This window comes from Hypanus sabinus, chromosome 13 (assembly GCF_030144855.1).
Source record: "Hypanus sabinus isolate sHypSab1 chromosome 13, sHypSab1.hap1, whole genome shotgun sequence".
Lineage (NCBI taxonomy): Eukaryota > Metazoa > Chordata > Chondrichthyes > Myliobatiformes > Dasyatidae > Hypanus > Hypanus sabinus.
The window spans coordinates 62940281-62964426 of NC_082718.1; the positions used below are offsets into that span (position 1 = coordinate 62940281).

The following is a 24146-nucleotide window of genomic DNA, read 5'->3' on the forward strand; positions in this document are numbered from 1 at the left end:
CAACACATACAAACAAGCTGGATGAATTCAGCAGGTCGGGCAGCATCCGTTGAAATGAGCAGTCAAAATGGATGCTGCCTGACCTGAGTTCATCCAACTTGTTTGTACGTGTTGTTTTGTAATCGAGGGGAGAGAAGAAGACACGAACAAATATTTTGCAGAGTCTCATGGGCAGGGGAAAAGAATCCATTACACATCCACTTTAGTCAGAATCAGATCTGATTTATTATCGTTGACATATGTCATAAAATGTGCAACTGATTTTTTATTTATTTAATGTTCAATTGTTTTTGTAGGCAATAACCTAAGCTTTGTTAGTTCCAGGTTAATATGTGTAATAAATTCATTTCAATAAGTTTTGCAATAAATGCTGAGCCAGTCCAGCCCTCGACTTGTACCGATTTTTTAATTTTGGCCCACTGTGTATTTGAGTTTGACACCCCTGTCCTAGAGTGTGAGGAATGTTGGAATGAGAAAGGCTGAAAAGCTCCTTAAATATCTTATAGGAGGAGTAATTTTTATTTTGCTTTGCTGCAGTTCATGTGGGTATTTTGATAACCATTTTTCCTAGTCTGTTTAACAGGATACTTGGTTGGAATTACGACAGAGAACTAAATATTTCCATTTGTTATTTTTTGCAGAGGAGCTTCTTGTCAAAGAGTTTTGAAATTGTTCAAAAATGGAATCCGTTCTCTGAAGTTAAGAGAAGGGAAGATTTGGAATTACTGGTAAACCTTTGTACAATTCTCTTGCATCCCAGAGAGTTTCTACCTTAGAGTTCATACCATTTGTATTCATCAATAAATTTTCTTTGATGTATTATCTACCCTTTTTCATATAAAATAAAACATTAAGAGTCTAGAATCTTATACTGCTGTTGCATATTACTGACCATGCTTGTTGTAATGGAAAAAGAAAGGCACTGTGAACTTTGTCTTCCTAGGATTGAAGTACTTGATTAAGTTAATAGTCTCAGCCCAAACATCAACTGTTTATTCCTCTCCATAGATGCTACCTGACCTGCTGAGTTCCTCTGGCATTGTGTGTGTGTGTTCTTCTAGATGTCCAGCACATGCTGAATGTCTTGTGTTTATTATTAAGTTGATCTCATTGCTTACAAGACATATTGTAGTGGTAGCTGTATAAAATGTATGGATCTCGCACCCCGCTTTACTGTGCACACCAAAGAGCCAATCTTATGCCAAAGGCTAACTTGGCAGATCTTTTCCATGTAACATAGTGCTGAAGCAGATTCTTGAGTTCTCCACCACTGCTGTTAACACAGGATATATAATATAAATTAAATACTTTTAAATATTGGTTTCTTGTTTCCTTCTCACCCTACCATGTTTTTTTTCCAAAACTCGGCTTTGAAAATTTGATCCTGCTGTTCAGTTAATAGCATTAATGAATATTTCACCACTTTGCACATTGAAGTAGCTAAGACTTTCACTTCCCTTAGCAACTCAGAAGTTATGCCTTTTGAAATCATTCAAAGATGACAGAGTTTAATTAATTATGACTTGAGTAAGCAAGCTCTTTATTTTACATGAATGGATGGTTGGGAATTGATGTATGGAGCTAATTGTTTTTTATTTGTTCATGGGGTGCAGGCATTGCTAGCTATCCAAACCTAATTGATCCTGAACTGGGGTAGATTTAAAAATCAGTCATAGTCATAGCTCTAGAGTCATTTAAAGACCAGACTGGACAATGATGACAGAATGCAATCGCTGAAGGACACTGGTTAACCAATGGCATAGTTATAGCTAGTGCGATTTGTTTAATGACTGTTATGATGAGATTTCAACTGTGTCTCTGAGATTCAGACAGTCAGGCTGCTAATCCAGTAACAACCCCTACACTGTGGTACCCAGATTGTAAGAATAGCTAAATAATCCTATCTGTCAGTTTTGGACTGCAACTATATTTACTAGAACCCATCAATTGCAAGGATTTAATTCTTTTTATTGCATTAAAACAGTAGTCTTATCTGAAATACCAATGTTTTGGAATTTCTGATTGTACAGGAGAGTTCAGAGGGTAATACTTATGTATTTTGTTTCAATTGAAATTGCACAGTTTTGTTTTAAGAAAACAACCCAGATTTTAGTACCATCTCTGAGTAATGTTTACATTCCATCCAGCACTGAGCTCTTAAGAGGGCAATTTTAATCAAGCCTACTCATTGTGAAGCGGGCACAATCAGATTAATTCATAAACGCAGGAGATTCTGCAGTTGCTGGAAATCCAGAGTAACAACACAAAACGCTGGAGGAACTCAGCAGATCTGGTAGTATCTACAGAACAGAATAAAGAGCTGACGTTTTGGATTTGATGAAGATATGGACTCTTTATTCCTTTCCATGGATACTGCCTGACCTGCTGAGTTCCTCCAGCATTTTGTATATCAATTGCCTGTTTTACTTTCCAGTGAATTCAAAGGAATTGTAAAGTAAAGCCAGGTGCAAAATGGGCGATTAATCTGATTCCAACATATAACCATATAACAATTACAGCACAGAAACAGGCCATCTCGGCCCGTCTAGTCCATGCCGAATGCTTACTCTCACCTAGTCCCTTGACCTGCACTCAGCCCATAACCCGCCGTTCCTTTCCTGTCCATATACATATCCAATTTTACTTTAAATGACAATATTGAACCTGCCTCTACCACTTCTACTGGAAGCTCATTCCACACAGCTACCACTCTCTGAGTAAAGAAACTCCCCCTCATGTTGCCCCTAAACTTTTGCCCCCTAACTCTCAACTCATATCCTCTTGTTTGAATCACCCCTACTCTCAATGGAAAAAGCCTATCAACGTCAACTCTATCTATCCCCCTCATAATTTTAAATACCTCTATCAAGTCCCCCCACTTAACCTTCTACACTCCAAAGAATAAAGACCTAACTTGTTCAACCTCTCTCTGTAACTTAGGTGCTGAATCCCAGGTACCATTCTAGTAAATCTCCTCTGTACTCTCCCACCAAATGAGACAAGTAATACAATACTCCTTGTTTTCAGTGTCCAGTCAAAACAGTTAAATATGTTATAGTGGGAATTACTTTATTCACACATGTTTGCATAAAGTAGCCACTGTAGGGAGAGAGGGGAGTGACCGGCTTAACTTTTACAAGCTCAGTAATAAATCTTGGAATAGGGAAGGAATTGTGTCCCTGCCATTCCTTTTATGTAAGCACCTTAGAAATTAGCAAATAGAGCCATGGGGACAGTAAAGACGGACAGCAAGTCTGAGGTGGAACTGTTTAAATGAGATAATAGTGTGGCATGTTTTTTCTTATTATTGTAAAAGGAGATTCTGTGCCGAGGGAATTTGAGACAAGATTTGAGTATAAATTTTGTTCAAAATTTCTGTAAATTGACTTGAGTCTTTTCTGCTCCTTAGCTGAAGAAATTGGAGAAGATTTAGTATTACATTATGCTGGTCTAATTTTGGGGATAGCTATTATTGCACTCCTGGGTTTCCACTTAGGTCACTGAGTGTTAAATACTTCAAGCTATAAGATCCTTAAAGAAATGTATGGCACTATTGTAAGTCTTAACAATGCCAACAAATTTGAAGCCCCGGGCAAAATCATTGTTAGACTTCTGTAAGATGGTGAATTGGGACAAAGATGATGCAGGGTCTTGACCTGAAATGTCGACTATCCCTTTTGCCTCCACTGATATTGCCTGACCTGCTGAGTTCAAAGATTTGAAGTACGTTTATTATCAAAGTATTTATACAGAATAAACCTCTGAGATTTGTCCTCCCTGCAGGCAGCCATGAAACAAAGAAACTATGGAACCCATTCAAAGAAAATATCAAATGCCCAATGTGAAGAAGAAAAGGAATTGCGCAAACTGCACTGCTAAAAGCGAGTGAACTACACATAGAATATCAAACCAGGAGATGAGGAGTTTTCACTTTTGTTCAGTTCAGCTAGCTGACTCCGGGCTGAAAAGCCAATCTTTGCCCAAGTGCCCCAATCCCAACTGATCACCCCGATCAAATCACTGAAAAACAGCAAAAAATTAGTAACCAGAATCCGGTAACACATACAACATGAACCTCAAAACAAGTCCACAGACACAAGCCTTGCTGATCAATCCTTGCAACGTGGAACCCAAGACTCCTGCACTTTGCTCCGACAACAGCTAACTAGAGGAAGAGGAAAAACAAACGCAGGCAGACAGCGCCGAACGCCTGCTCGCCTCTGGTCATGTCTTCATTTACTTCAACCTTGCTCGCGCCTCAATTGGAGAGAAGCAGTGGAGTCAATTATTGGCTAACATCCCACTTCCAGGTCTCCAGGCCATGCACTTTGCTCCCAAAGTCACTGAACTCCCTCAGAGACAGCAAAGTGTCAGATCACTCAGTCGACCCCAAAACACACCTCAAAATGTAAATTGCAGGTTACTGTCACACACAGCTTGGTAGTAGAATCATATTTGAAAGAAGTAAAATAAGTAGTTTCTTGAACTGTCTGCTGGATATTGCTACTGATTGTTTGCTTGTGCCAATTTAGGCCATTCAGCAGCTTGCTTTTCTCTCCAGCTCCCTGCATCTGCAGTCTCTTGTATCTTTTGTAAGATGGTATACACTACTAATCAGTTTAACTGAGCCTCCATTCCATTAACGATTTCTATGTTAAAATATCATTTCTATCACCACTGAGCCAGAAATTATTTACTGACAGTTTGCTTTGTCTACCTTCACTGCCCAAGGGTCAGTTACTACCAAGTTATCTCAATAATTATTATCTAACTTCAAGTAATGGATGATTGAGAACTTTATTCAGCTTAACACTGACAAAGCCAAAGACTTAAAACATAGAACGTTACCACACAGTATAAGACCTTTGGCCCATGATGTTGTGTCAATCTTTTAACCTAATCTGTTGATAGCCAGAGACTTTTATCATCTTGTACACCTCTATAAGACACCTCTCATCCTCCTTGTACTAGGAATTGGACCTTAGGGATTTTCAATGTGCAAAGATGATGCTGCATATAGCAATAACACCAGAGTGGAAGCCACAAATGTAATTGTGAAATTGAGGCAACCTTCTTTAAGAAATTGTTGTTATGGTTTGTAAGAGAATTAAAACTATTCTTGCTCATTTTGAAGATGGCAGCTGCTGCATATCTTGCATTGTGACCCACAGGTTGTGGGTCATTGTTTTCAAATGAATTCCTACCATGGAAACCTGTGGCTGACATGGAGTTGAGGAAATCAGGCTGGATTGACAAAGAAGGGATAGAGTTAACAAAGACCCTTTCTCTCACCAACAACACTCCTTCACAAATTGTGTGACCCAGTGGTTCCCAACCTTTTCTATGACAGACAGACAGACGTACAGACAGACAGACGTACAGACAGACCCGAGGAAAATTGGATTTCGTTACAGCCGCACCAACCAAGAAAAGTGTAGAAATATAGCAATATAAAACCATAAATAATTAAATAATAATAAGTTAATCATGCCAAGTGGAAACAAGCCCAGGACCAGCCTATTGGCTCAGGGTATCTGACACTCCGAGGGAGGAGTTGTAAAGTTTGATGGCCAAAGGCAGGAATGACTTCCTATGACGCTCAGTGTTACATCTCGGTGGAACGAGCCTCTGGCTGAATGTACTCCTATGCCTAACCGGTACATTATGGAGTGGATGGGAGTCATTGTCCAAGATAGCATGCAACTTGGACAGCATCCTCTTTTCAGTCTCCACACCACACATTTCCTATGCCCCACACCCCTAGGAAATGTTTTATTAATGTTCGCACCCCCTACAAAAGTAATATCACATTTGAAAATGAAGAAGTCTAATTTCTAATTTTTGAATCACAAATTGAACCACATACAATACTGTGGGTGAACAAATTGAACTTAAGAAAATAAGCTTTTAACTCAGTGCATAAAATGCAAATGTAAATTGAGCAATTAGATTTTAATTTATTCAGAAAAAATTGTAAACAGTAAAATCAATTCCAATTGTGAACATAAAATTCAATGACTTTGCTCCTGCTTCTCATTCACGATTTTGTCAAAACGTGGAACTTGCTTGCTGACTGCGATCCGCAGGTCTGCCTGTGGATTCAGGCGATTCCTAGATTTTGTCTTGATTGACAAAAGAGATCTGAATCCAGATTCATACAGGTATATTGTTGCAAATGGAATGAGGACATGGAGTGCTTTTCCACCAAGTCTTGGGAACATATCCAGTGCTGCACACCAAAACTCCTCCAAAGTCTTGCTTTCAAATTGCATTTCAAGAGCTCAATTTGTCCACAAATCAATAAGATCTTCCTTCAGCTCTTCATCATCTGACATTTTCTCCAAATTGTTGGAATATGGATTCATGATCCATTCTTCTGAAATCTTCAAGTCTCCAGCAGCAAAATATCCATCAAACGATTCTGACAGCATTTCCAGATGAGCCACAATTTCTTCATGCACAGTAGGAGTTATGGATCCAGCATCATCAACCATCTCTTGTAGTGAAGGAAAATTTGAGAGACTGTCTCTTTCCATCCTTCGACGCCAAAGACATAACTTTTCTTTGAAGGCAGCATTTGGGCGAATTCCTGTGATTCCATTGACCCAACCAGATCACATTTATTTCCAAGCATTGCAGGTGCCCAATCGGTGCACACAGAACCAATGACTTTAATATCTAAATCATGTTTGGCAAAGAAGTCTTTCACCAGCTGCATCACATCCTTTGCAGTTGTGTTTGTTTTCAGATCTTTACAAAACAGGAAATCTTCCTTCACAGCACCATCATTGACATACCTCACTAATGTGATGAGTTGATTACAACTGGAGACATCAGTTGACTCATCCAACTGAACAGAGATTTTAAGAGGTCTAGCTCTGACATCTGAGATGATTTGGTCCAAAATATCTTCACTCAAGTCATTGATTTGGTTGTGAATGACATTTGATAGGGGCACCTGTTCAAATTTTTTTCTTATTTCTTTGCCCAGGATGATTGTTGCCATTTCCAGTGCACGTGGCTTGATGAGATCTTCCGCAATTGTATGGGGCTTCTTGGATTTGGCCACTTTATATGCCACTTGGTATGAAGCAAGAAGTAGTGGTTTTTCAACAGAAACAAAGCCTAATTTTGGAAGAGTTCCTTGTGAATCAAAATGAGCTCTTTTGATTTTCAATGACTGAACGTCATGTCATTCAACATCAGCTCCGCCATGCTTGTTCTTGAAGCTTGGATGGCTTCAGATTTGAGTTGGAAAACACAACGCTACAAAGAATGCACTGGGGTTTCCTTTCCTGTTGTGCAAGAGAAACCAAAGCACACATAGTCATCATTCTGTTTCTTTCTTTTTGACATGATGAAGGGTTAAGGGTAAAGATAAAAATATGAGCAAATGTGAGAAAAACTATATGTCTAAGTCAGGGATGACTGCTTTACTCAGCCAGACACGCCTATAGCAAAGTATCGTGAGAAATACGCTTTTGAATCTTATATTACAATATTATCTGTGGTTATGCCAAGATAAATCGTCAGATGGAAATGCTACGGGGACGCGATGCGACTTATTAGGCTACTCTCTACTGAATTTACACACCTATTTCCGATGATTACCTGAGATATGAACTCCCACCACATGATTCAAAGTCCTTGGTGCTAACCATGATACTTGCTCAACTAACACAATTCAAAATTATCAACGGTTCAAGAAAAAAACCTTTCAAGAGAAAAAAAAACCTTTGAAATTCAAAAACCTCGTTATTGCATTGAGACAAATACGAATGAATGACTTCAGCTGCTTTTTATCAAAATGCGGCTTTTTTAAATATTATAATTGAATAATTTACCTGTCTGCGGGTTTGGTTTTAACACGAAGTTGTTACTCGATGGTTGATTCAGGATGCATAAAGATTTTGGCATTATGAGATGATTTTTAACTCTGAGATTTAACTTTCTAGCTAAAATTGATGAGATTCCTCAACTCTGAGGTGTAACTTCCCAGGTAACACTGATGACAATCCTCAATGCTGACTCGGGCAGCGGGAGACCGGAGTGAGTTTACGTCTCTCTCGGCTCGGGCAGCGGGAGACTGGAGTGTGCTTGGGACAAACGTTATTACCACTTCTCAAGGCACACTGGCAGTGTGCTGAGCGATGACTCGTCACTCAAGGACACAAGCCACTCTTTGTCGCACCCCCTGAAATCCTATCCCGCACCTCCAGGAGGTGCGGGCACCCCAGGTTGGGAACCCCTGGTGTAACCCTTTGATGGTGGGTGGCTTCCAAGTTCCTGTTATCTCAGGCAGCATTGGACTCACTGCATCTCTTTTCAAAGAAATTTGCATCTTTAAGGAATTATGTTGCCACTGATATTTTTTCTAATAACAATTTCATAGCACAAATTTTTGAAAAGGAAAAGGATTAGTCTGGGGTGTACTTGATCAATTCTTCTAGTGCCTTTTTCTTATTGACAGCTATTTACAAAGATCCTAGATCATGACTTTTTAATTCATTTTCTCAGTGAAGTAGTCAAACCTGATAGTTCCATGCAGAAACTGTTTTCTATTGTAACTTGACAGTGGAATGGAAGATTGAGGGAAATAGCTACCCAAACACTGGTTGCAGGACTTAATCAAATCCGGTCCCAAGTAAAACTACTGATGCCTCTTTAAAACTTTTCCTGTTAGTGTTAGTGTTGCTTCTCACGAACAATGTGAGACCCATAGGGTTGAAAGCAGCATGTGAGCCTTAGATGGAAATAGTAGAGACTTTAGGATTGTATTTTAACTGCTGAAGTAGTATTTTGCCTGCAGGGATGAACCTCAGTTTTTGTGCATGTCATTTTTAGACTTTCTTACTGAGATTGTTGCTTTGTGTTATTGCTTTAAAATGTTTTCATGTACTGGAAAAAAACATCCAGAATACCAAATCAAAATGAGCAATATATTTTTAAGCTACCTGCAGCTAACTGTAAGCACTCTACGTATTTCAAATCCTTTATATACTTTACAAAAATAGTAACCCATTATTCTCTTGCCTGCTTACCAAGGATATTGATTTTCAACGGCACGCTCTATGCACCATCCTGGAGCAGGAAGTGCTTCTGCAGGAGGATGTGGAGCTGATTGAACTCCTGGACCCCAGCATCCTGAGCTCAGCACAGGCTCAGCAACAGAGAAATGGCTACCTGCCAGCCTGGTGGCTGTCCAGAATTCCTAGCATTTGGTATGTTTCCTATAGTTTGTTCTTGCTCTTTGTAACAGTATGCCTTTTTTATATTACAAAAATTTATACATCAGTTATTTATTAAACTGTTTGAAAATGCAAATTATTTGTATGCATACAAAATTTGTAAGCCATTTGTGATGGTTTCATGTTGCCTTTTTTTGCCTAATGTAGGTGGTAACAAAATTAAACAAGGCCACCCACCTTCATAACACACAAATTCTTAATAAGAATATCTGACTAGTATTGGGGTACCGCTGTAGAGTTTACTCACACTGAGCCGTCTGGAATGGAGTTTCAGAAGTGATGACCACTCTGGAGCTGCTTAAAAATATCATCTGGAGGTCAAGTCTCACTAGCTTTAAAGACCATAGTTAATTTTCCATATTCCAGGATAGTACCATTCACCTCCTGAATAGAGACAGAAAGCTACCATAAACTAAAAAAATCATTCGAAGTAATATAGTGTGGTTCTATGTTCATGTCTACTAATGAAGAGAGGGTGGTGTGGAGCCCGAAGCATTTCCGTATTCTATTTATTTAAAAAAAAGAAAAATCAGGTTTAAACGTTCCACTCGAACACTGCCCCTACTTGGCCACACTCAAATGGTTAGTTGCACATTGTGTTGTTACGGTACAAGTCCGGCAACAATGAATATAAAATTGAGTCGAGGTTTTTTTTATAAACAAATAAACATTTATTAAACTCTGCTCAACAAAAATGAAAAGTAAACAAATGACTAACTTAACCAGAAGTTAACTGCTATACGGCAATTCTGGAACAGTTCTTAAAGTGGTAAATGTGAACACAGTCTTAAAATGGTGAATACAAAAGTCCAGGTGACTTATACAGTCAATTAGGAGGGACTTCCCTGAAGTAACGAATTCCTGGATGACGAGATGTTACTGCTGATCCCAGCTAAAGTATGCCTTGTATGAAGGATTCATGACAAAGGAAATAAAAATGGCTTAAAGGAACTGACCTTTTTCTTGGTGAATAACACTGCACAACCCTTTCTGCTCTTTCAGGCAGGGGTTATCTCAGAGGCAGGTCACTATTTTCTGAACGAAGATTCAATAAGGCGGATCCTGTATTAAACCGCCAAACGACACCAACTTTACTCGATCCTTTGCATTCCCATACTTTGGTAAAGTCTTCACTCTCCAATACTTAGATTTGAAAATTAAATCAAAGATACATCGAACAAAACTGGCAGCGATTGGCGAAGCTGCCGGTACAGTGATTCTGTACCTTACAATAGAAAGTAAAACCCCACTTTAAAATGAAACTGTGTCATGAGACAAATACACAGCATAACGGAGTAACTGATGAATTAAATGACGACTCAACACAAAAACCCCTGCGTCACAGCAGACATTTTATACCTGTTGTAAAATGTCATCACGTGACCTCACACTGCTGGGAAATTACATCACCCCACCATCACAAGACAATTACATCATGCTCACCAGATACTCAATTACATCATGGTCATAAGATGTAATTGAGTATCCCACATAAGATACTGTGGGTAAGATACCCACAGTGTGTGTAACAGTGTTTAAATGGATTGCTTTTATATTTATGTATTTGTGCTTTTTATTGTGTTCTTTATGCTTATCAAGTGTTTTATGCTGCATTGATCCAGAGTAACAATAATTTCATTCACCTGTACACTTGTGCACTGTTTGTTTGTTCTTTGCGTATTCTACCTGTAAGTCCATGGATTGCTGCTAGGTATTAAAGTTTCCTATGGGCTGGTAGGTTAATTTGCCACTGTAAGTTGTCCCTAGAGCGGTGGGTCCCAACCTTTTCTATGCCCCACACCCCTCGGAAATGTTTGATTAATGTTCTCATCCCCTACAAAAGTAATATCACATTTGAAGATGAAGAAGTCTAATTTCTAATTTTTGAGCCACAAATTAAACCACATACAATATTACGGGTGAACAAATTGAACTTTTAAAAAAAAGCTTTTAACTCAGTGCATAAAATGCAAATATAAATTGAGCAATTAGATTCTAATTTATTCAGAAAAACTTGTAAACAGTAAAATCAATCCCAGTTGTGAACATAAAATTCAATGACTTCTTTGCTCCTGCTTCTCATTCATGATTTTGTCAAAACGTGGAACTTTCTTGCTGACTGCGATCTGCAGGTCTGCCTGTGGATTCAGGCAGTTCCTAGATTTTGTCTTGATTGACTAAAGAGAACTGAATCCAGATTCACACAAGTATGTTGTTGCAAATGGAATGAGGACACGGAGTGCTTTTCCACCAAGTCTTGGGAACGTATCCAGTGCTGCACACCAAAACTCCTCCAGTCTTGCTTTCAAACTGCATTTCAAGAGCTCGATTTGTCCGCAAATCAATAAGATCTTCCTTCAGCTTATTGGAGTATAAAAATATTATGGAGTATAAAACTTGTATTATTTGCTGTTTAACCAAAACTATGTAGTCAGCTTGCTATGCATGTAACCAAAATGAAATCCTAGGAACGTAGAAGACAATGGTGTGTTAATGAGAGGCAGCTAAGAGATGTAGATTAGAACATTAGTCAGTTCTGAGTTTGCTATTTGCTATGCATGTACCCAGTTTAGCAGGAGAATGAAGTATTAAGAATATAAACTTGCTATTTGCTAGAGAATGAAATCTTAGGAATGTAAAAGACAATGGTGTGTTAATGAGAGGTAGCTAAAAGATGTAGATTAGAACATCATTAAGTCACTGGGACATACGTGTGAAACTGGACCAGGAGATTGCTATAAAAAAATGCTGTGTCCGGGGATCGGTGGGCAATTAGCGACTAGCTTTGATTTGCAAATTAAAGTTTAACCCTTCTTGAAGACTCTTCTGCGTCTCCTAGTCATTTGTGAGGCACGAAAAACCACGACAAGCTCTTCATCATCTGACATTTTCTCCAAATTGTTGGACTATGGATTCATGATCCATTCTTCTGAAATCTTCAAGTCTCCAGCAGCAAAATATCCATAAAATGATTTTGACAGCATTTCCAAATGAGCCACAATTTCTTCACGCACAGTAGGAGTTATGGATCCAGCATCATCAGACAGACAGACATACTTTATTGATCCCGAGGAAAATTGGGTACCATCTCTTCTAGTGAAGGAAAATTTGAGAGACTGCTTCTTTCCATCCTTTGATGCCAAAGACATAACTTTTCTTTGAAGACATTCAAGTTTTCACAAGCCTTCAATATGTTTATCCTTTTTCCTTGAAGAGAAACACTCAGGTCATTCATACAAGCGAAAATGTCAGCTAAGTAAGCAGGCATTTGGGCGAATTCCTGTGATTCCATTGCCCCAACCAGATCACATTTACTCTTCTCCAGAAAAACTTTGATTTCTTCCAGCAGTTCAAAGAAGCAGGTTAAAGCTTATCCTCGTTACAACCGGACTTCTGTGTGGAAAAACAAAATTGAATGCTCACTTCCCATATCCTCACAAAATGATTTGAAGATGCGATGGTTCAAATTATGTCCCCGATCCAGTTGATGATCTTCACACAAGTATCAAGGACTTTCTTCAAATTTTGAGGCAATGTTTTTAATGCCAAAACATGCCAATGAAGAAATCAATGGGTAACTTGCAAGTCTGCAATCTCCTTTTTCATCAATGCAGAAAAGCCAAATTTATTTCCAAGCATTGCAAGTGCCCAATCAGTGCACACAGAACCAATGACTTTAATATCTAAATCATGTTTGGCAAAGAAGTCTTTCACCAGCTGCATCACATCCTTTGCAGTTGTGTTTGTTTTCAGATCTTTACAAAACAGGAAATCTTCCTTCACAGCACCATCATTGACATACCTCACTAACGTGATGAGTTGATTACAACTGGAGACATCAGTTGACTCATCCAACTGAACAGAGATTTTAAGAGGTCTAGCTCTGACATCTGAGATGATTTGGTCCAAAATATCTTCACTCAAGTCATTGATTTGGTTGTGAATGACATTTGATAGGGGCACCTGTTCAAATTTTTTTCTTATTTCTTTGCCCAGGATGATTGTTGCCATTTCCAGTGCACGTGGCTTGATGAGATCTTCCGCAATTGTATGGGGCTTCTTGGATTTGGCCACTTTATATGCCACTTGGTATGAAGCAAGAAGTAGTGGTTTTTCAACAGAAACAAAGCCTAATTTTGGAAGAGTTCCTTGTGAATCAAAATGAGCTCTTTTGATTTTCAATGACTGAACGTCATGTCATTCAACATCAGCTCCGCCATGCTTGTTCTTGAAGCTTGGATGGCTTCAGATTTGAGTTGGAAAACACAACGCTACAAAGAATGCACTGGGGTTTCCTTTCCTGTTGTGCAAGAGAAACCAAAGCACACATAGTCATCATTCTGTTTCTTTCTTTTTGACATGATGAAGGGTTAAGGGTAAAGATAAAAATATGAGCAAATGTGAGAAAAACTATATGTCTAAGTCAGGGATGACTGCTTTACTCAGCCAGACACGCCTATAGCAAAGTATCGTGAGAAATACGCTTTTGAATCTTATATTACAATATTATCTGTGGTTATGCCAAGATAAATCGTCAGATGGAAATGCTACGGGGACGCGATGCGACTTATTAGGCTACTCTCTACTGAATTTACACACCTATTTCCGATGATTACCTGAGATATGAACTCCCACCACATGATTCAAAGTCCTTGGTGCTAACCATGATACTTGCTCAACTAACACAATTCAAAATTATCAACGGTTCAAGAAAAAAACCTTTCAAGAGAAAAAAAACCTTTGAAATTCAAAAACCTCGTTATTGCATTGAGACAAATACGAATGAATGACTTCAGCTGCTTTTTTATCAAAATGCGGCTTTTTTAAATATTATAATTGAATAATTTACCTGTCTGCGGGTTTGGTTTTAACGCGAAGTTGTTACTCGATGGTTGATTCAGGATGCATAAAGATTTTGGCATTATGAGATGATTTTTAACTCTGAGATGTAACCTTCTAGCTAAAATTGATGAGACTCCTCAACTCTGAGGTGTAACTTCCCAGGTAACACTGATGACAATCCTCAACGCTGACTCGGGCAGCGGGAGACCGGAGTGAGTTTACGTCTCTCTCAACTCGGGCAGCGGGAGATTAGAGTGTGCTTGGGACAAATGTTACTACCACTTCTCAAGGCACACTGGCAACTGGCTGAGTGATGACTCGTGACTCGTCACTCAAGGACACAAGCCACTCTTTACCGGACCCCCTGAAATTCCATCTTGCATCTCCTGGGGGTGCAGACCCCCCCAGGTTGGGAACCCCTGCCCTAGAGTTTAGGTGATTGGCAGAATTGATAGGAATGCAGAGGGAATAAAATGGGATTAATGTTGGGATTGATGCTTGACACCAGTCACACTCAGTGGGTTGAAGGGTCTGTTTCTATGTTGTAAGACCCCATAAAACAGAACACAAAAGTCTAGCTACAGTGTTTAGAAGGCTATTGAGAACGTACTTGGAGTACTGCATATAATTTGGTCTTACTAAAGAAGTGTTGGAGGAAGTTCAATATATTGATTTTTGTTTGAAGAGGATACTTTATGAGCAATAATTAATCAAGCTGGCCCTGTATTCATTAGAGGGGATCTTACTGAAACAAAGTTCTGAGGAGGAGCAATGGGTCGGAAGATGAGGAAATTTCAGATTTCGCCCTGTAGGTGTATTTTTAATCTGGAATGGGGGTTACTATTGCAGAATAAAAGTTCTTCTATCTAAGGTGGAAATGAGGAGTAATTTCTTCTCTCAGTGGCTCTTTGAGTGTTTCGAACTCTAAATTGAGCATGAGAAGCTGAATATATTCAAGACTGATTCATGCATTTTTGGGATTATTAGAACAGGCAACAAAATGAAGTTGAGGCTAAGGTTAGATCACCCTTAATCCTACTGAATAAAAATCCATTTTAAGTTATGTATGATCTACTCCTATATAGAACCGTACAGGCCTTTTGACACATCTTGCGTACTTATGAAATTGTTTTATTTAATTGTCTTTTTATGGTTTTAATATGAATTATAAATTTCTACTGCTTGACTCAACTTCATAATCCAGTGGAAATTATCTTCTGGAGCAGCACACAAAATGCTGGGAAGAAAATGGACAGAAGGAGTTTCCAGTTAGATCCCTAACAAGTCCTGATGAAGGGTCTTGACCTGAAATGGCTCCATCCATTTCCGTCCATAGATGCTGCCTGACTCACTGAGAACCCGGCATTTTGTGTTTTTCTCCAAGTTTACAGCATCTGCAGTCACTCTTGTGTCTTGAAATCATCTTCTGCATTACTTTCAGATTTGTTGAAATTTCTGCTATGTCCTCTTTAATCTTTCCTGGCACATAATCTTCCATGTCCCATTAGAATTTAATTTTTCAGGCCTGTTATTACCCAGATGATTTTACAATTTTTTGCTGTTTTCATGTGGAGTGCCAGAGAGAGAAAGCTGGGAGTCTCATTTGCTGTTTTGTAACTCTGAGTTATAATCCTTCTGTAACTGCAGTCCTGGGTGTTTCTTGTTTCTGAACTTCACATTTTAAACAGCTCATCTGATTAAATCTGTTTACTGCTAAGACTAAAATGATGTATCAGATTCACATCTGAGTTACCTGATTTGAGTCAGAGGTACCAGGATCGATTAAAGTGCTCGAGTATTGTTTCCTTGGAACTTCATTTAACGTTCATTAATTAAAGTCATATTATGAACGTTGAATGAGGTCTGGACTGTGATGCTTCTAGACATGTGGATGACTCTTCTTTTTGGCCAAGAACTTGGGTAATTTTGAAAATCACACTTGATTCTGAGGAATTTGTTCTAATTCTGCATCTGACGCATTTTCAATCATTTTACTAAATGGACAATGCTATTTCAAGCAACTGCTCATTGTTACTTTCAGAATCTGCATGAACAGAACGATTAATGTCAAGACAGTAACACCAACTCTGAAACTCTGTAGTATTATAGAAAAAGTACAAATGATTTGTTATGGGAAAAAATAGTGAATTCTTGAGGGCATTTAATTTTGGTCTCTTAAAGTTCAAAAACAACTTTCAAGATTACTAAGTTTGTGTTTCTTCTTTTATACTAGGGATCTTTCTATATTGGTTGCATTTGCTGGTATCTTCATAATGACCTCAAATGTGAGTGACACTTTCCCTTGGGTCATGGTAGAAATGTTTGTCCTTGGTCTTTATATGGTTTCCAGAAGCCTTGGCTTATGGAAAAGGGCCAGGTTTCAGCAATCCATGAGAAAATGCAGTGAATGTCTTGAAAATCTGGTGGCAAATAGCCATGCTTTCTCCGGTCTTGTACGAAAAACCCTGCGGCAGATTCAGGAGATAGAGGTTATTTCAAGAGGATTCGTGCTGTGAGTTCCTTTTTATACATATTACAGTGTTTGTACCTACTTGATCACATTTTAGCATATCTTGTTCAGTGTAAATCTCCTCAGTCATTTGAAACTAAGTGGTATATCTTAAGATCAAAACATTGTAATTTTAAGCATATGCGTAGTGAAATGAATGCAAGAAGCATACGAGTGAGGTTATCACCATTTAAAGAATTTATAGCTAACTAATAAAGTTGTCTGAAAACTTGTCGGTTTAACTTTGTGCAGTCTGGGGAAGTGTTTTTTATCATCTCGCCAGAAGAAAGCAGAGATGCAATGGCAACTAATCAGTAACATAAAACAGCACACCTCTTGATTAATGCCTGCTATGTTAGTTGCTTGCCAAATGCTGCTTTTGTATCCTGCTACTTTAGCCAATTCAATGTGGCTGTATGAGATAAATGCAGACAAAATCCCCAAACTTGTTAATGTGAAATAGCCTTGATAAAATCAAGAGATCAAATTACTGAATGAAAAAGACAATTAAAAAGGAATCCTTACTATTTTCATGTATATTCCCTTTTACATTTTGAATTGAATATACTTCATTCATATTCTAAATTTTCTGTGTAAGAGAATAAATTTATGGTACAAGAAACTTACACTAATGGGATAGTTGAAGTGGGAACCAGGATAGGCAAATTGGGCCACATCCCCTTCTGTGTCACTGTAATAATATATACTGTTTTCCCTTTATTTTCATTTTTATTCAAAAATTTTTGTTTCAGTTTCTAATTCTGACTAGTTTTATTAACTATTTCAAAAGCAGGACAGTTAATGTTAATAAGTCTTATAAAGAGATCTGCACAGTAGCTAAAGTTGATGGTTTGTTTTCCAGGGTGACGGCTGCATGTCCTGCTCGTAAGCTGGGAAGCTCCTGGCAACAGGAAGGACAGCACCTAATTGGCTTGAGGAAAGCAGTGTACCGTACTGTAAAATCCACCTACCGGGCTTCCCGAGCAGCCACCTGCTATTTGCTTAAGTGATATCCTTTTGTTATGAATGATCTTACTAGCACATTTTATTAATTCATTATCAAATTTAGAACATTGCATAGCAATAGGCCTTTATAGGCTATTATATCTAAACTCTCTTCACCGGCCATGGCTTCACATCTTTATATGGTACACTGATGATCAGCAGATAGGTATCCATCTTAGATTCAAAGTGATTAGCTCAACTAGCCTCAACAATGTTTTTGGAAGGGTGTTTTGCATTTCTACCAGCTTTTGCATAAAGTTCACAGTTCAAAGTATTTTTTGTATCAGAGTATATACATGTCACTACATGCAACCCTCAGATTCTTTTTCTGTGGGCACATACTTAGCAAATCTATAGAACAGTAACTGTAAACAGGATTAATGGTCAACCAATAGTGCAAATCCAAATATCAATAAATAGCATGAAATAACAAGATAAAGAGTCCTTAAAGTGAGACCATCAGTTATGGGAACACCTGAAGTTGAATGAATGTAGTTATCCCCTTTTGTTCAAGAGCCTGATGGTTGAGGGATAGTAACTATTCTTGACCCTGGTGGTGTGAGTCCTGAAGCATCTGTACCTTCTACCTGATGGCAGTAGCGAGAAAAGAGCATGGCCTAGGTGGAGAGCATCTTTGATGATGGATGCTGATTTTCTATAGCAACGTTTCATGTAGATGTGCTTGATGGTTGGGAGGCTTTTACCTGTGATGTACTGGGCCGAATCCACTACCTTTTGTAGGATTTTCTGTTAAAAGGCATTGGTGTTTCCATACCAGGCCGTAATGCAGCTGGTCAGCACATTTTCCACCACACATCTATAGAAGTTTGCCAAGATTTTCGAAGATGTGCTGAATTTCCACAGACTCCTGAAGGAGTAGAGGCACTATTGTGCTTTCTTCGCAAGTGTATTTATATGATGGGTCCAGGACAGGTCCTCTGAGATAGTGACACCAGGAATTTAAAGTTACTGACCCTCACCACCTCTGATCCTCCAATAACTGGCTCATGCACCTCTGGTTTCCCTCTGCTGAAGTCTACTATCAGTTCCTTGGTCTTAATGACATTGAGTGAGATGTTGTCATCACACTACTCAGCCAAATTTTAAGCCTCCCTCCTGTATGCTGATTCATCATCCCCTTTGATGCAGTCCACAACAGTGATGTTATTAGCAAATGTGTCAGAGCTGTACTTAGACACAGAGTCACAGGTGTGAAGTGAGTAGAGCAAGGGGTTAAGTACACATCCTTGTGGGTGCTCTTGTACTGATGGAGATTGTAGAGGAGATGTTTTTCACCAATCTGAATTGACTGGGGTCTACAAGTGAGGAAATACAGGATCAAGGGGTTATTGAAGCCCAGGTCTCAGAGTTTACTGATTAGATTTGAGAGGATGATGATCTTAAATTCTGAGTTGTAATCTATAAAGAGCATCCAGATGTATGTATCTTTGCTGTCCAGATGTTTCAGGGTTGTGAAGAGCCCACGAGAGGGCACCTGCTGTACACCTGTTGCTTCAGTAGGAGAATTGGAGCAGATCCAAGTTGCCACTCAGATGAGAGTTGATATGCTTTAACACCATCCTCTTAAAACTCTTCATCACTGTGGATATAAGTCCCTCTGGGTGGTAGTCATTTAGACAGGTTTCACATGCATCTTGTGCACTGCTATGATTGAAGCCTGCTCTAAGCAGGTGGATACTATATACTGCTGGAGTGCAAGATTGAAGATATCAGTGAATATAGTACACTAGCCTCTTTGTCAACACAGGTCTTTGGTGGTCGGCCAGGTACTGCATCCGGACGGATACTTTCCTTGGATTCATTCTCTTGAAGGCAGCCCAGACGTCATCTTCAGATACCGAGACCAAAGGATCATCAGGACACATGGGGGTGAACTCCATGTTCTGGTAGTAAAAATGTGCATAGAGGGCATTGAGCTCATCTGAAAGCAAAGCTTTGCTGTCTCCAATGTTGCTAGATTTAACTTTGTAGGAGGTTATGGCATTCAAACCCTGCCACAGCTGTTGAACATCCCTTGTTGATTCCAGTCTAGCCCAGAATCTCCACTTCGCCCGAAAGATGGCTTTCTGGAGATCATACCTGTACTTTTTGTGGCATTCTTGATCTCCAGACGAATATCTCTGATCTGGCTCTCAGCAGTTTCTGGATTTCATTGTTCATCCAGGGCTTCTGATTGAGAAAAACTGATTTTGTGTGGACACACCCATCCACAACTGTTAATAAAGTCTGTAACAACCCTGATGTATTCATTCTATTCCTCAGATGACCATTGCCCTGTGCACTGACTCAAGGCATTCTGTAACTGTTCCTCTGCTTTCTGTCTTGATCTCTGGAGCCTTGTTCTTCAGGCTCTGTCTGAGTGCAGGTAGTAGGAGTACAGACAAATGATCTGACTTGCCAAAATGCTGTCTCGGGAAGGAATGATAGGGCATACCTTGTCGTCGTGTAGCAGTGGTCTAGTGTGTCAGGCCCTCTGGTGCAACAGGTTATGTGTTGGTGATAACTGGGCAGGGTTTTCCTCAAACAGGCCCTTTAAAGTTGCCGACTATAATTTGAAATGCATCGGGATGAGCTGTTTCTGTGCAGTTTTGTGATTGTATAAACTGTGGTCATCACGGATGAGAACTCCTGGGGCAAATAGAATGGTCTACATTGTTCATTGTTCTTTTTTTTTGGTAATTTATTTTTTATTGAAGTTCACCATCAAACAAACATTTCCATAAGATGTATTTCAGATACTATAGTCATATTTGCCACAAATCTCCACATAATATTTATCTGAGGTATACACTTACAGAAAAGAGGAAAGAAAGAACAAGCAAAAGGAAAAAACTGTACAAGTAAGGAGTGATTTTTTTACAACATATTCATTGATTTGTGAGAATAAAATCAGGCCTATGAGGCATTATGTAATTAAACTATTTTTCCCAGTATGAATCAAGTTGTTCCAACTTGTGATTAACAAATGCTGTTATCTTCTCCATTTTGTGAATATCCATTGTAATTTCCATCCATGCGTTTAAAGTTAGGCTCTCCTGTGATAGCCATTTCCTGGTAAGAGTCTTTTTACCAGCCACCAACAGTATATTCATTAAATATTTATCTCTTTTCAACCATTCTTGAGGTATATACCCAAAATATATGGTCTTACTTTCTAAGACATCTTAAAGATGTCTTGTAGGGAATTATGTATCCCACTTTGATAACGGGACATTCCCAGAAAATATGATAAAGGTTTGCATTTTGACTTCCACTATTTCTCCGGCAAACAGGGACGTTACTATCATAATGGGATTTCTGAGAGGGTGTAATAAAATGTCTTATCAAGTTTTTCCATCCAAACTCCTATTTCTGTGAACTGGTACACTTCCATTGATGCCTCCATATTATTGTCCATTCCACCTCAGAAATAATTATCCCTCCTTCCTTCTATTTTGTTTTTAACGTATGAAGTGGAATGTGTTTTAAGATTTGACAAACCCTTATACACGCTTGAAATTCAGATTCAGTTTATTGTCATTTAGAAGCCACAAATGCAATGCAGTTAAAAAATGAGACTACATTCCTCCAGAATGATATCACAAAAGCACATGACAAAACAGACTATACCAGAAAATCCACATAACATTTGGCAATCCCCAATCCAGAGTCCGGAGAGGCTGCTCCGTATTAATATCGCACTACCATCTTAGCACGTTCCCTGGAAAGGTGCTCCAAATCCACCAGACAAAGCAAGACCAAAAACTAAAGCTACAAGACCTGCACAAAACCACATAGTTACCACAGTGCAAACAATAGCATAATTGATTTAAAAAAACAGACCATGGGCACAGTAAAAATAATCCAAAGATGTTAGAATACTATAAGTTCGAAAGAAACCACCACACAGTTTCCACAAGTCCTCAGGGTCCTGATAGACTCGTCATCCCATGCAGGCGGCAGAAGGGAATACCTCCGCTATGGACTTCCATGGCGCCATCGGACTCAGCCTCGCAGATGCAGCACACAAAGCTCTGTCGAACCCAGCCTCGCAGACACAGCACATAGTGAAAGCGCCCCGCCCACAGCGGACTCCGAGTCCTTCGAACCGCCGAGCCTCCGACCATCCCCTCTGGCACAGCTTCTCCGAGCACCATCCTCTGCCGAGCGTTTTAAGATGCCCCCGCCAATGGCCACCGGCAACGCGACCCCGAGGACTGGGAGCCTGTTCTCAGCAGAGACCCGGACCTCTCAGCAGCAACAGCAATGAAGAGGGCCTTCCTGGAGATTTCCAGATGTTCCTACTACTGTTCTACTAGATGATTCTACTACTGTTATCTGAATTATATGCTTTTCTAAATAACTATCAAACATGTACTTGCCTTGGTTACGTTTTTAACCCTCTTATTAACATACTGACGCATTTGTAAATACCGATTAAAAGTCTTGTTTTTCTAAAAAGTGTTTCTCTTTAAGCATTTCAAACTGAACAGTGTTCCTTCTTTTGTTATATTACAAAGAACTGTTATCCCGTTAGCTGTCCAGTTCTTAAATCTAGCATCCAGTTTATTCAGCGTAAAATCCAAGTCATATATACTGCAATATCTCCCTCTAGTTTATAATTTTTACAATAATTTTCCATATTTTAAGAGTCCATTTCACCCATGGGTTATCAATGGTATTTATGTAACTTTATAGGTTGTTAGCAGCCAAAATTGCCTGCATGGGGATGGAAAGTGTCCTCTCCTCGATGTTTTTCCATTGAGTGTCATCTGACGGGTTGCACAGCATATCACAGCTCTCAACTGTGCTGCAAAATAATAGTTTTCTAAGAGAAGGTAGGCCCCATCCCGCCTTTTCCTTGGCTAATTGCAAAGTTTTGAGACAAACTCTAGGCCTTTTACCTTGCCATATATATCTTGATAACATCTTGTTCCATTCATTGAATTGATTTTGATTAATCTCTATTCATAGGGTCTGAAAGAGATATAATAGTTTGAGCAGTATATTCATTTTAATAGATTCAATCCTTGAATTGAGACTGAGAAAAGGAATTGGGTTCCACCTTGTTATATCTTACTTAATTTTTTTATATATAGGCGAATAATAGCATTCTGATAATTTTGCCAAATCTTTTGGCATAACACTGCCCAAGTATTTGAAAGATTCTGTTTGCCATGCCCAGGGATATCTACAGTACTTTCAATTTCTCTTGGTGGGTTATAGTTATATGAAAGTAATTGGGTTTTATCTATGTTGATCTTGTAACCCGATAATTGACCATATTGTTCAAAGGATTGCATCAGCTTAGGTAAAGAGTATGTTGGTTGCCCTAGATAGATCAAAATGTCATCTGCATAACAGGCCAATTTATGCTCTGTCCCTTTAATAGTAATTCCCCTGATATCTTCATTTTGTCTGATGTATTGAGTTAATGGTTCCAGATATAATGCGAAGAGTAGCGGTGACCATGCAGGGTCCTGTCTCGTGCCCCTTTCTGGGGTAAAACTATTTGATAAATATCCATTGATTTTAATCCTAGCAGTAGGATTGTCATATAGTGCTTGTATAGTTTTAATCATTGTGTCATGTAAACCAAATCTATATAAAACTGTATATGTTATATGTAAAGAAAATTCCAATTAACTGAATCAGATGCCTTTTCAGTGTCCACGCCTATCACTATTGCTTCTATTTTATTTTTTTGTATATGATTCATAATGTGAAGTGTCCTTCGTATATTGTCTTGTGTTTGGTGTTGTTGTATAAAACCTGTCTGACCGTTATGTATCAGTGTGGGTAGGAACTCTTCTAATCGTTGGGCCATGATAGAGGTAAATAATCTATAATCCACATTAAGAACAGATATTGGTCTAAATGACCCACATTCCATTTATCCTTGCCTTCTGAGGTATAGCTGAGATTATTGCCTCCTTCCAGCTGGGTGGCATTTGTACCTTTTTTAGAGCCCAGTTCAGTATGGGGAGTAAAACAGGAATTAACTCATTTTTAAATTTTTTATACCACTCTGCCATATATCCATCTGATCCTGGTGACTTGCTTAATTTAAGCCTGCTAATTGCAGTTTCTAGTTCAACTTCAGTTATGTCAGTAGTCATCGTTCTAATTTGTTAAACAAACACGAGGAAATCTGCAGATGCTGGAAATTCAAGCAACATACCCAAAATGCTGGTAGAATGCAGCAGGCCAGGCAGCATCTATATGGAGAAGCATTGTCGACGTTTCGGGCTGAGACCCTTTGTCAGGATAGCATATTTTCTGCTATCTTTTTTCAGTTTCCACGCCAGTATTTTCATGGACTTAGATCCACTTTCATAATGTCTCTGTTTCAGAAGCATTAAATTTTTCCTGATTTCTTGTTTAGCATAACTATTAATTTCATTCCTAATTTTTAAAATTTCCTCTAATTTCCTCTATGCCAAACTCAATTTGTGTTTTTTTTCTTGTTCCTTTAGCTTTTGTAATTCCTCTAATGTTTAATTCCTTATTTTTTTTCTTGTATGAAGATATCACTATAATTT

General features: G+C 38.8%; 1 protein-coding gene across 4 annotated transcripts in view; it reads left to right on the forward strand.

Annotated features, from left to right (window-relative positions):
• vezt (vezatin, adherens junctions transmembrane protein) overlaps positions 1–24146 on the forward strand; it is a 114718-nt gene that overhangs the window by 49866 nt on the left and 40706 nt on the right. For 2 of the 4 annotated variants that reach the window (XM_059987775.1, XM_059987776.1), the window contains exons 4-7: positions 642–728; positions 9046–9221; positions 16324–16602; positions 17462–17608. In XM_059987775.1, coding sequence (XP_059843758.1) covers positions 642–728; positions 9046–9221; positions 16324–16602; positions 17462–17608 — 689 coding nt within the window. Of the gene's footprint in view, positions 1–641; positions 729–3783; positions 4409–9045; positions 9222–16323; positions 16603–17461; positions 17609–24146 lie in introns of those variants that run through there. The other 2 variants (XM_059987778.1, XM_059987777.1) reach the window with 2 other exon arrangements.